The sequence below is a fragment of the Procambarus clarkii genome, chromosome 25 (genome assembly GCF_040958095.1).
Source record: "Procambarus clarkii isolate CNS0578487 chromosome 25, FALCON_Pclarkii_2.0, whole genome shotgun sequence".
Lineage (NCBI taxonomy): Eukaryota > Metazoa > Arthropoda > Malacostraca > Decapoda > Cambaridae > Procambarus > Procambarus clarkii.
The window spans coordinates 14799909-14812941 of record NC_091174.1 but is presented as its reverse complement, the minus strand read 5'-3'; the positions used below and the strand labels follow the sequence as shown (position 1 = coordinate 14812941).

The window sequence follows — 13033 nt, the reverse complement described above, 5'->3', positions numbered from 1 at the left end:
GCAGAGAAACTTTAGAACAGATGTGAATCCCTGTTTACAATATTTATTTTACATATATTAACATGGAAAAATATTTTTAGTAGAACAATGTAATCAACTAATAACAAAATATGTACAATTTCAATCAAAATATATTGAAATATGATCCAAGAAAATTGTGATAACCATGTTTATGCTGTCGTAAAGCCACATGTGTGTATATAGAAATTCATATCAAAACGACATATGTATAATAGAAAGGAAGGGAACTATCAGGATAAAGCGCCAAGCCATTAGGCTTCCATAACACTTTAAAAAGATCAGGAGAAGCATTTTGGGATGGTACGGTCTATAGTCGTTTAATAATATTAAAGTTAAAAGAGAAAATATAAAAATATAAAACTATATAAAAAATACACACACACGCACACACACACACACCACACACACACACCACACACACACACACACACACACCACACACACACACACCACACACACACACACCACACACACACACCACACACACACACACCACACACACACACACCACACACACACACACCACACACACACACACCACACACACACCCCACACACACCACACACACACACACACACACACACACACCACACACACACACCACACACACCACACACCACACCACACACACACCACACACACACACCACACACACACACCACACACACACACCACACACACACACCACACACACACACACACACACACACACACATATATATATATACACACATACAATATGTTCGGCTTCTCGACGTAAATTCGGAGATTATTTGAGATCAGAACTTTGGCCAGATATACAAAAAATTGGGACAAGGACATTGTTTTATTTTGCCGAGATTTTCCTATGTGAGGTCGAACCTAATTTCTTTATAAATATATTTCCCAACTCTGTTTAGTTGTAATTTATGAGCGACTCACTTTTTGGGAGAATTAGATCTATTTTAATACTTTTACTGGTTTACTCTGCTATTTTGTGTTTCGCCCTTCAGTAAGTTGAGTCTGGGGAGATAGTGGAGAATTATCACCCTTCAGTAAGGTGAGTCTGGGGAGATAGTGGAGAATTATCACCCTTCAGTAAGGTGAGTCTGGGGAGATAGTGGAGAATTATCACCCTTCAGTAAGGTGAGTCTGGGGAGATAGTGGAGAATTATCGCCCTTCAGTAAGGTGAGTCTGGGGAGATAGTGGAGAATTATCACCCTTCAGTAAGGTGAGTCTGGGGAGATAGTGGTGAATTATCACCCTTCAGTAAGGTGAGTCTGGGGAGATAGTGGAGAATTATCACCCTTCAGTAAGGTGAGTCTGGGGAGATTGTGGAGAATTATCACCCTTCAGTAAGGTGAGTCTGGGGAGATAGTGGAGAATTATCGCCCTTCAGTAAGGTGAGTCTGGGGAGATAGTGGTGAATTATCACCCTTCAGTAAGGTGAGTCTGGGGAGATAGTGGAGAATTATCACCCTTCAGTAAGGTGAGTCTGGGGAGATTGTGGAGAATTATCACCCTTCAGTAAGGTGAGTCTGGGGAGATAGTGGAGAATTATCGCCCTTCAGTAAGGTGAGTCTGGGGAGATAGTGGAGAATTATCACCCTTCAGTAAGGTGAGTCTGGGGAGATTGTGGAGAATTATCACCCTTCAGTAAGGTGAGTCTGGGGAGATAGTGGAGAATTATCACCCTTCAGTAAGGTGAGTCTGGGGAGATAGTGGAGAATTATCACCCTTCAGTAAGGTGAGTCTGGGGAGATAGTGGAGAATTATCACCCTTCAGTAAGGTGAGTCTGGGGAGATAGTGGAGAATTATCACCCTTCAGTAAGGTGAGTCTGGGGAGATAGTGGAGAATTATCACCCTTCAGTAAGGTGAGTCTGGGGAGATAGTGGAGAATTATCACCCTTCAGTAAGGTGAGTCTGGGGAGATAGTGGAGAATTATCACCCTTCAGTAAGGTGAGTCTGGGGAGATAGTGGAGAATTATCGCCCTTCAGTAAGGTGAGTCTGGGGAGATAGTGGAGAATTATCACCCTTCAGTAAGGTGAGTCTGGGGAGATAGTGGACAATTATCACCCTTCAGTAAGGTGAGTCTGGGGAGATTGTGGAGAATTATCACCCTTCAGTAAGGTGAGTCTGGGGAGATAGTGGAGAATTATCACCCTTCAGTAAGGTGAGTCTGGGGAGATAGTGGAGAATTATCACCCTTCAGTATGGTGAGTCTGGGGAGATAGTGGAGAATTATCACCCCCCTGGAAACACAAACCAAAACTGTCTTTATTTTCCGCTTGTTACAACTTGTAATAAAGTTGTTAAATCTTGGCTTAACGTGTTTATGACGTATTAGAACGTTGTTACAACTAGTTATATTGGTTGTTATAACTGGTTAGGAAGTGTTAAAACTTGTTCGAACGTTGTACCAACGTCGTAGTTTCGGTGTGTGTTTGGCGGGCCTTCAGTAAGGTCAATGATGCTTTATTGGAGCTTTGTCACCGTTGGGCAAAGTCCGTCTCAAGCATTAAACACTTCAGAGGGATTAAATTAGATATTTCTGCAAAATATCTAATTTATAATACATTTAAAAAAACCAATTCAGTATATAATATAGTTGATGCCTTCAGCGGTTTTTTGATGCCTTTTTTGTAATAAAATATTCTCCAAAAGCTTAAAGTAATGTAATTACATTTTTCTTAATTTATAATTAATTTATTATTTATAAGGTACATTTATTTCTTTATTGTATTACGACGCGTTTCTGAAAAATGTTGTGCCAAAAATGTCTGCCGAGCAGTAATGTACAGAGAGAATTTTCCTCTCTGCTTCTAGCACTGAACAAAACATTTGTGTGTCAGTTTTAATTAAAAAGACGAGGGCTGGAGAAAATGCTGAGTAAGGTAGGATTCACGAGAGTATACATACGTCATACATGGGATGGGGAGATACATATACGTGACACCTGGGCGGTGGAGACGAATATTTAATCCATGGTGTAGCTAAACCACATACGTGACACGTCGCTGGTGAATACATATGTGATTCACGTCACTCCTGTAACTTAGATGTGACTTTCAAATAGCATAAGCAAGAGGCCAGCCTCCTCCTCCAGGAGCCCCAGAGCAGGCGTTCCGGAGTAGGGCGGCGTTCAATCCCCGACTGTCCAAGTGGTTGGGCACCATTCCTTCCCCACCGTCCCATCCCAAATCCTGACCCCTTCCCAGTGTTACATAGTCGTAATGACTTGGCGCTTTGCCCCCCTGATAGTTCCCTTCCCTTCCACCCCCTCCAGAGGGAGGAGTCGCCCCGGCAGGAGGCTTAGCATGGGCAGGTGAGACAGGAGAAATAGATCACCTGCTCCGGATACAATCACCCGCAGCTGACAGCTCGCTTGCAATTATTATTTGTGTTTTACAGAAAACATTTCGATAACTCATGTGTGTCCCTGGGTTCATGCTTTTAAATTTTATTTAATCTAAAATTACTAATACACTGAAAACTAACACATAATAGAGGGTGATTGAGTAATTAAAACCTCAGGTTTTAATTACACAATTAATCACCATATGTGATTAATTGTAAAGGTCTTATATACATAGGCGCTCACGTCTAAAATGGGACTTTAACGTGACCACGAAGATCAGGGAAATTTGGGGTGAGTAATGTTGGTGGGTTAGGGGGGGGGGGCAGTGTTCCTGTTTCCTGCCCTCGCAAGCCCACTTGCTACCTGCATGAGCCCAAGAGCTTCCTGCCTGCAGAATTTAATCAAGTTTGGTTAGAATACAAACACACAATTATTAAATCTCACAATGTTGCTCACCATAACACAGTACATGGCCGACACCCCTCTCAGTTTGTTACAGATTTGTCAACCAAGTTAACTCATAATTTTCCAGCGAATGATCCGTAAGTTATTAGTTCTCTCCGACACCACTGAAAACAATTACCTGCATATTTTAAGATGGCTCTTCTGATTGCTGTTGCCCAACCACTTGGGCCGGACGTTAAAGCGACGGTTTCCCTCCATGCGGATCAGCGTTCAATCCCCGACCGTCCAAGTGGTTGGATACCATTCTTTCCCACTGTACCATCCCAGATCCTTATCCTGACCCCTTCCCAGTGCAATGCAGTCGTAATTGCGTGGGGCTTTCCCCTGATAATTCCCTCCCCTTCGATCCTAAGGAAAACAGTTACCTGCAGATTTTATGGTGGTTCCTCAGAGTGTTGCTTGAAACTATACGGTTATATATCTTATAAGAAGAGTCGAGACAAAGATGAACGTTTCAGTAAAATTGTCACAACAAAACAAAGATGCACAGCAAAACACACTTTTTCTTGAACAAATTCACAAGGGCCGAAATGAGGGTTCGAACCTACGTCCGGGAAGATCCCAGACGCGCCTTAGTTCCTGTGGATTTGTTCACTTGATGTATCACGCTATTGTGATATCTGCGTGTACACTTTTCTTGTTCTCATGTACAGAAAAGTTCTTGACTCTCACCCCTCCCCCCCCACCCATGAGCACTCACGAAGTTATTAAGTGATCATTAACCACTACAGATTGATGCACGTCTCTTAATGAATGCATCATTTACTCTGGTCATTCTTCCACACATTCCCATCCTCTGGTCATCATCATTACTCTCTGAGTAAGATCAACTCTGTGATGACTCTTGGGGGAGCAGCACGCTAGCATCTCTTTGGTGGAGACATACACAAGTGATGCGTGTATCTTAAGGACACGCATGCATGATACAGCAATGTATCGTGTATGTTTCGGGAAGTGGAGGGCGGTAAAAAAAAAATGATAAACTGGAGGATTACAAACATGGAAAAAAAATGAGAATTATTATATTCAGGAAAAGACTTACAAAAATTCCTCTCACAGAAGACAAATTATAGCTCGAGTGTAAAAAATTAAAATGCTAATTGTACAACAAATCCGAAAAAAAATAATTAAACTAGAAGTTGAAGGGACGACGACGTTTCGTTTCATTCTCAATCGACTTGAGAATGGTTCAGGACGGGCCGAAACGTCGTCGTCCCTTCAACTTCTAGTGTGTGGTCTGGTCAACATACTTCAGCCACGTTATTGTGACTCATCGCCTGCATAAGAATTAAATTAAAAATTAAAAAGAATTATCAGAATAATAAGGCATAAAAAAATTAAAATCACATCACGAAGGAATAACTCTAAGGGGTTATAAAAACAAAAACAAAAATCATACACCACAAAAGGACCAAATTGAGAATTACAACGCAGAGGAACGAGCCAAACAGGGGCATTCAGGGTGAAAGAAACTTTGCCCATTTGTTTCTGCCTCGTGCGGGAATCGAACCCGCGCCACAGAATTACGAGTCCTGCGCGCTATCCACCAGGCTACGAGGCCCCCAACGTTATTAGTTCGGAATAATTCATTCCCAGGCGCCAGTGACGGACCTCCAGGATGCGAGAAATAACGTTTCTCGCATCCTAAACGCATAACGTTTCTTTCTTCCCGGGGGAAGAAAGTCCAGGCATCATGCGGGGAAACAAATGGGCAGTAATGAGAAGCGGAAGTAATATTTATGCCTTATGCCTGACGGAACGAAATTTTGGTAGCAAGAATAGTCTGAGGGCCTAGGAAACGTATGGGTATGACTTGGGGAACATACGGGTATGGCTAGGGGAACATACGGGTATGGCTAGGGGAACATACGGGTATGGCTAGGGGAACATACGGGTATGGCTTGGGGAACATACGGGTATGGCTTGGGGAACATATGGGTATGGCTTGGGGGAACATAGGGGTATGACTTTAGGGAACATAGGGGTATGGCTTGGGGAACATACGGGTATGGCTTGGGGAACATACGGGTATGGCTTGGGGAACATAAGGGTATGGCTTGGGGAACATAAGGGTATGGCTTGGGGAACATACGGGTATGGCTTGGGGAACATATGGGTATTGCTAGGGGGAACATATGGGTATGGCTTGGGGGAACATAAGGGTATGGCTTGGGGAACATACGGGTATGGCTTGGGGAACATAAGGGTATGGCTTGGGGAACATAAGGGTATGGCTTGGGGAACATACGGGTATGGCTTGGGGAACATACGGGTATGGCTTGGGGGAACATATTGGTATGGCTTGGGGGAACATAGGGGTATGGCTTGGGGAACATATGGGTATGGCTTGGGGGAACATATTGGTATGGCTTGGGGGAACATAGGGGTATGGCTTGGGGAACATATGGGTATGGCTTGGGGAACATACGGGTATGGCTTGGGGAACATACGGGTATGGCTTGGGGAACAAATGGGTATGGCTTGGGGAACATACGGGTATGGCTTGGGGAACATACGGGTATGGCTTGGGGAACATACGGGTATGGCTTGGGGAACATACGGGTATGGCTTGGGGAACATACGGGTATGGCTTGGGGAACATACGGGTATGGCTTGGGGAACATACGGGTATGGCTTGGGGAACATACGGGTATGGCTTGGGGAACATAAGGGTATGGCTTGGGGACGTTACAGGGATAACGTGGGGAACTTACGGTAATGTTTGGACACGATGGTGTCCAAACATGGAACACGTGTGTCTGTTGACACGTGTGTCTGTTGACACGTGTGTCTGTTGACACGTGTGTCTGTTGACACGTGTGTCTGTTGACACGTGTGTCTGTTGACACGTGTGTCTGTTGACACGTGTGTCTGTTGACACGAGTGTCTGTTGACACGAGTGTCTGTTGACACGAGTGTCTGTTGACACGAGTGTCTGTTGACACGAGTGTCTGTTGACACGAGTGTCTGTTGACACGAGTGTCTGTTGACACGAGTGTCTGTTGACACGAGTGTCTGTTGACACGAGTGTCTGTTGACACGTGTGTCTGTTGACACGTGTGTCTGTTGACACGTGTGTCTGTTGACACGTGTGTCTGTTGACTTCATAACTTCTGTGTCGTTCGCAGTAACTAAGAACGTCTCGTCCTCAACTTCTATTCCTCTTTTTTCTATTTCTTACCGAGTTATCACTTCCAATTTGCATGTTTGTCCCCCCTTGTCCTCGTAGCCTAGTGATAGGCCAGACACTACAAGCTGTTTGCTCCGTGCCCAGGACCCAACTAAGGCCCAGTGCCTATGATAGGCTATTCCCTCCCCCCCCCCCCCCCACTGCTCCTTTACGTTCCCTGCCTTTACCTATGACACGCTCCCTTACAGTGCCCCCCCATCCTTACCCATGACACACTCCCTTACCTTTGTATCTTGTTTCGTGCACCTTTAGTTGCTATACCCAAAGGCGAATTTGCCTCTGTGATGCACTTTTGATGTTAAATACTTTATTAACTGTATTGTTTGTTTTTGACTCTCAATGTTAGTTTTGGTTCAAATTGTTAGTTTTGGCTCATTGTTAGTTTTATCAAAATGTTAGTTTTATCAAAAATATTAGTTTTGGCTCAAAATGTTAGTTTGATCAAAATATTAGTTTTATTAAATTGTTAGTTTTGGTTCAAATTGTTAGTTTTGGCTCATTGTTAGTTGTATCAAAATGTTAGTTTTATCAAAAATATTAGTTTTGGCTCAAAATGTTAGTTTGATCAAAATATTAGTTTTATTAAATTGTTAGTTTTGGCTCAAATATTATTTTTATCAAAATGGTAGTTTTATCATAATGTTAATTTTATCAAATTGTTAGTTTTGGCTCAAATTGTTAGTTTTGGCTCAAATTGTTAGTTTTGGCTGAAATTGTTAGTTTTGGCTCAAAATTTTAGCTTCGACTCAAAATTTTAGCTTCGACTCGAAGTGTTTGTGTTCATTCCAAATGGTATTCGTGACTCAGACTGCTAGTGACATCGTAAACTATAGAAGAATGACCAAGGTCTAAAATGAGATCTATTTATATAAGTACTACAGTGGTTTAGGCTACCCAGCAGCCAGGTGGCAGCAGCAGGGGTTACTGCCAGGCTATTAAGGCTCTGTTGACCATCGCTGGAGCAGTTTGTGGGGCAAATTGCTCTGATCCCAAAGTATATATATTTTGTGGAATAGCTGAAGATAAACAACTGGCAAGGTAAACCTGTTTGCTTAGGCTCAGGTTTACCTAGTTTGTAAGTCTGTCTGCTTGAGTGTGATATTATGTCGTCTATGTAAATTAATAATTGTACTTTGAATTTATTTTAATTGTACTTTGAATTGATTTTAATTGTACTTTGAATTTATTTTAATTGTACTTTGAATTTATTTTAATTGTACTTTGAATTTATTTTAATTGTACTTTGAATTTATTTTAATTGTACTTTGAATTTATTTTAATTGTACTTTGAATTTATTTTAATTGTACTTTGAATTTATTTTAATTGTACTTTGAATTTATTTTAATTGTACTTTGAATTTTTTGTACATTAATTGTACTTGGATCTTTTTTTATATTTTTTTCAGTGGAGTAAATGAATATTATTCTCAGATCTTCACTGTATTTTATTGGGAATTTTAAGGTTATTTTATGTGTCAATGTGTGAGCACTTAAAATCCACTTTAAGGGTTTTATTATTGTGTAATTATAGTGCTTAAATTACGTCTTGCTGCATGTTGCCAATTTTATTATGTCTGCTTTACTCTGCTCTTCTTCAACACTGTAGACAACTATTAAATTTAAATTAAATTCTCAATAATTACTTAACATGAGTTTTCTATAATTTGAAAAACGAAGATATTTTAATTTTGTCTGCTAGCTCGCCTATTATATAGAGCCCTGATGAAAAAAAATCAGTCAGTAAGGCGTTAAAATGATCGAAGTATCTGAAAATGATGTTACATTTATTAAAACGAGAATTTAAAGGCACAGCTAAAGTGGTGAAGAAATGTATCGGGTGAAATATTTTCTCTACTTCAGAGATAATTTAAGTGAAATAAACTCGGATTAATTTCGAATTTTAAATCGCTATGTTTACAGATTTTTACAGGTTTACAAGTTTCTACTTTTAAATTTAATAGTTAGTTGTATAAAATTTATTGTTAATTGTAAATTTAAAAAATATATTGTAAATTATCTCCTGAGGCTTTGAGAATTTTGAAATCTGCCGCCTCTCTCCATTCATTTCCTACCTCCCATTCCGGTCTTCTCTTACCTCTATTCCTGCTTCTTCCATTCCATTTTCCGAATCTTTTCTCTTTGTAACAATTCCTCTTCTCCACTTTAACCCGTTGCATTTCTCCTCCTTACCTTTTCATCATTATTATTCTACATTTCTCCTTAATTTCTTTTGAACTAAGCTTCCACATCTACCCTTCTCCTCCCTTTCATTAGGAGAAAGCAGGGAGAGAAAGGTGAAGTAGCAGAACAGTTGATGAACAGTGGCTCTCCTGCCCTTATCAGAACGAGATCGAGTGATATTAATGATCTCAGTCAAATAATATATATGTAAATGTGTATAATAAACTTTAAAAGACACCAGACTAGAAGGGTACAAAAGTTACAGCAAGAAAAAATGTACTGATAACACTAAAATTGTAACATGTGAAAGTAAATTGAGAATCTGTGGGAGGCCCGCTATCGTAAAATGGATTGTCCCACTCACTGGAAAGGAAATTTCATTCCAAAGAATATAAGATAGTTGATTGTATCATCATTGTCCTTGGGAAATGTGGAGGTATTTGTGCCTTGCCTTCCTCCGCTAGCATGAGGCACTCCGCTAGCATGAGGCACTCCGCTAGCATGAGGCACTCCGCTAGCATGAGGCACTCCGCTAGCATGAGGCACTCCGCTAGCATGAGGCACTCCGCTAGCATGAGGCACTCCGCTAGCATGAGGCACTCCGCTAGCATGAGGCCCTCCGCTAGCATGAGGCCCTCCGCCAGCATGAGGCCCTCCGCCAGCATGAGGCCCTCCGCCAGCATGAGGCCCTCCGCCAGCATGAGGCCCTCCGCCAGCATGAGGCCCTCCGCCAGCATGAGGCCCTCCGCCAGCATGAGGCCCTCCGCCAGCATGAGGCCCTCCGCCAGCATGAGGCCCTCCGCCAGCATGAGGCCCTCCGCCAGCATGAGGCCCTCCGCCAGCATGAGGCCCTCCGCCAGCATGAGGCCCTCCGCCAGCATGAGGCCCTCCGCCAGCATGAGGCCCTCCGCCAGCATGAGGCGCTCCGCCAGCATGAGGCCCTCCACCAGCATGAGGCCCTCCGCCAGCATGAGGCCCTCCGCCAGCATGAGGCCCTCCGCCAGCATGAGGCCCTCCGCCAGCATGAGGCCCTCCACCAGCATGAGGCCCTCCACCAGCATGAGGCCCTCCACCAGCATGAGGCCCTCCACCAGCATGAGGCCCTCCACCAGCATGAGGCCCTCCACCAGCATGAGGCCCTCCACCAGCATGAGGCCCTCCCACCAGCCAGCGTCCCTCCCACCAGCCAGCGTCCCTCCCACCAGCCAGCGTCCCTCCCACCACCCAGCGTCCCTCCCACCAGCCAGCGTCCCTCCCACCTCCCAGCGTCCCTCCCACCAGCCAGCGTCCCTCCCACCAGCCAGCGTCCCTCCCACCAGCCAGCGTCCCTCCCACCACCCAGCGTCCCTCCCACCACCCAGCGTCCCTCCCACCACCCAGCGTCCCTCCCACCACCCAGCGTCCCTCCCACCAGCCAGCGTCCCTCCCACCACCCAGCGTCCCTCCCACCAGCCAGCGTCCCTCCCACCAGCCAGCGTCCCTCCCACCACCCAGCGTCCCTCCCACCACCAAGGATCAGGAGTGAGCACAGCTGGGAGCAAGGTCGCCAGGTATCTCCTTGTGCTGCATTCACATGGCTCATTTCCTCACCAGATTTCCATGTTGTGTGAGCTGGGAGACGAGACTAGGGAAGCGCAAGGAGAAGAATAACAATGAAGATGTGAATGTATTACAGTGCCAAGAAAAGATGTAAGAGATGGAAGGAGGATCAAAGGAGAAAGATAAATGAAACAGAAGGATAACGAAGGAGAAGTTAGTATTGAAGCAGAGGCAGAGAATAAAGGTGTTAAGAAACAGGAGGATAAGGAGAAGTTACTTAAAGGAATGAGATAGTGAGAGAAAGAGACGTGAGAGTGGGATGGAGAGACAGAGGGAGGGGGGGGGGGAGGTCGTCAGAGAGAGAAAAATATAGATATTAAGGGCAAAGTTAAAGTAATTGAAACTTAATGAAGTGAACAGCCAATAGGAAAGACCCATCTTTGGAGAGACTCCGCCCACCAGTATGTATCTTGACCTATAAAAGCTGACAGGACCAAAATTTAGCGAATCATTGTTACATTCTTTACACCTCTGGCACAGCCACGGTACCAAGTTATCACACGGTCCCAAGACACGGTACACAAGTAAGGTATAGACAGGGTACATAGACTTGAGAGACAGTTTCAGATACAATGAACCACTGCACTCTGCCACAAACACCACTACTACACGAGTCTACCACACAAACGTAACTCAATCATTACAGTCGCTTCCTCCAGGCACAGGTTCCAAACCCCCATCCCACTTAACCTTAAATAAAAACGTGTCCCACTGACATGGATAAAAATAATCTCAAAATATATATTCTGTTCATTATTTTAGAGTGAAAAATGTCGGGTAATTAATTCAGGTTTTCAAGTTTTTTTTTTTGTTTGACATGGCCATATCTTTTGCAAGTAGACTTGCAGCGACATGCAACATATCTACCAATATATATATATATATATATATATATATATATATATATATATATATATATATATATATATATATATATATATATATATATTACACATTCGACACAAGGCAAACATTTCCCTTTCTGAGCTCATCTAAATATCATTGAGAGTGTAGGATTAAAACCCATTCACAGTAATCACAAGAGGTCAGATAAAGGGGTCGTAGAGGGGGAAGGGAACTATCAGGGGGAAAGCTTCAAGCCATCACGACTATATAGCACAGGGAAGGGGTCAGGATAAGGATTTGGGATGGGACGGAGGGAAGGAATGGTGCCCAACCACTTGGACGGTCGGAGATTGAACGCCGACCTGCATGAAACGAGACGGTCGCTCTGCCGTCCAGCCCAAGTGGCTGGACTCGCAGAGGGGGAACAGAAACTGAGTCACCATAGACCAATTCATTGACACTCTCTCTCTCTCTCTCTCCCTCTCTCTCTCTCTCTCTCTCTCTCACCGTGCAAAAAATTCCTTTTTCACTATAAATAAGCATCTCTCACACACTGATTACAATTGACGAAACAATTGCATCACACTCGCTATATAATGATAAAGTGGTTCCCAGTCCACACTATACTTCACTCAATCGCAATCACTGAACACTTCCAGAGTTCCAAATGCAACTGGTCCTCCTTTTAGTGTGTCTAGTTTGCAGGACAAAACTCGAATCCTGCTGGAAATACTAAGCCAAATACGGGAGGGTTGCGATTTTCAGGCGAAGGCTTTCAAGCAGCACCCGGAGCAGTGTTTGTGTTCTATAACTCTGTGGCAGCTCTGTGGCAGCTCTGTCAGGCGGTAGAGGTGTGTGACAGTTGTGTTCCCTCTGTGTACTGGTGAAATGTGTCAGATCGAACTCTATGAAAGGTGTGTGTGTGTGTGTGTATTTACTATTTGTATTTAATATTTGTATTAAAATGATTTCATTGTTTCTGCCTGCAGGATCGTGCTGTAGCTCTTAGACCCCGCTTTTCTAGCCACTGGTTGTCTATTGCAATGACTCCTGACCAATTTTTTTATTATACATTGTGTGTGTGTGTGTGTGTGTGTGTGTGAGAGAGAGAGAGAGAGAGAGAGAGAGAGAGAGAGAGAGAGAGAGAGAGAGAGAGAGAGAGAGAGAGAGAGAGAGAGAGAGAGAGACATACATATTGCAGTGTGATTGACAGGTGAGAGTGAGTGTGCAACACTGAACGATGAGAAAACTATATTGGGTGAACAGATAATTTTGCAAAATTACTGAACCACCAAAGCTTTGTGTCACATTCCAAAATATTCAGATTCTACGAAGCCAATTTAATAGTCACAGGTGACTTCTAATAATACATACATATATATATATAT

The 13033-nt window shown here is 43.3% G+C and overlaps 1 protein-coding gene across 1 annotated transcript; it reads right to left on the bottom strand.

Moving 5' to 3' along the window:
• Nucleotides 1–9577: 9577 nt before the first annotated feature.
• LOC138368386 (ovarian abundant message protein-like) lies at nt 9578–10351 on the bottom strand. The gene has a single exon (XM_069330915.1). It carries the CDS (start codon nt 10349–10351, stop codon nt 9578–9580), a length of 774 nt encoding a protein of 257 aa, XP_069187016.1.
• Between the last annotated feature and the right edge of the window lie 2682 nt (nt 10352–13033).

Coding starts and splice junctions, on each gene's coding strand:
- LOC138368386 (XM_069330915.1), bottom strand. CDS start 10,351: ATGCTGGTGGAGGGCCTCATGCTGGTGGAGGGCCTCATGCTGGTGGAG.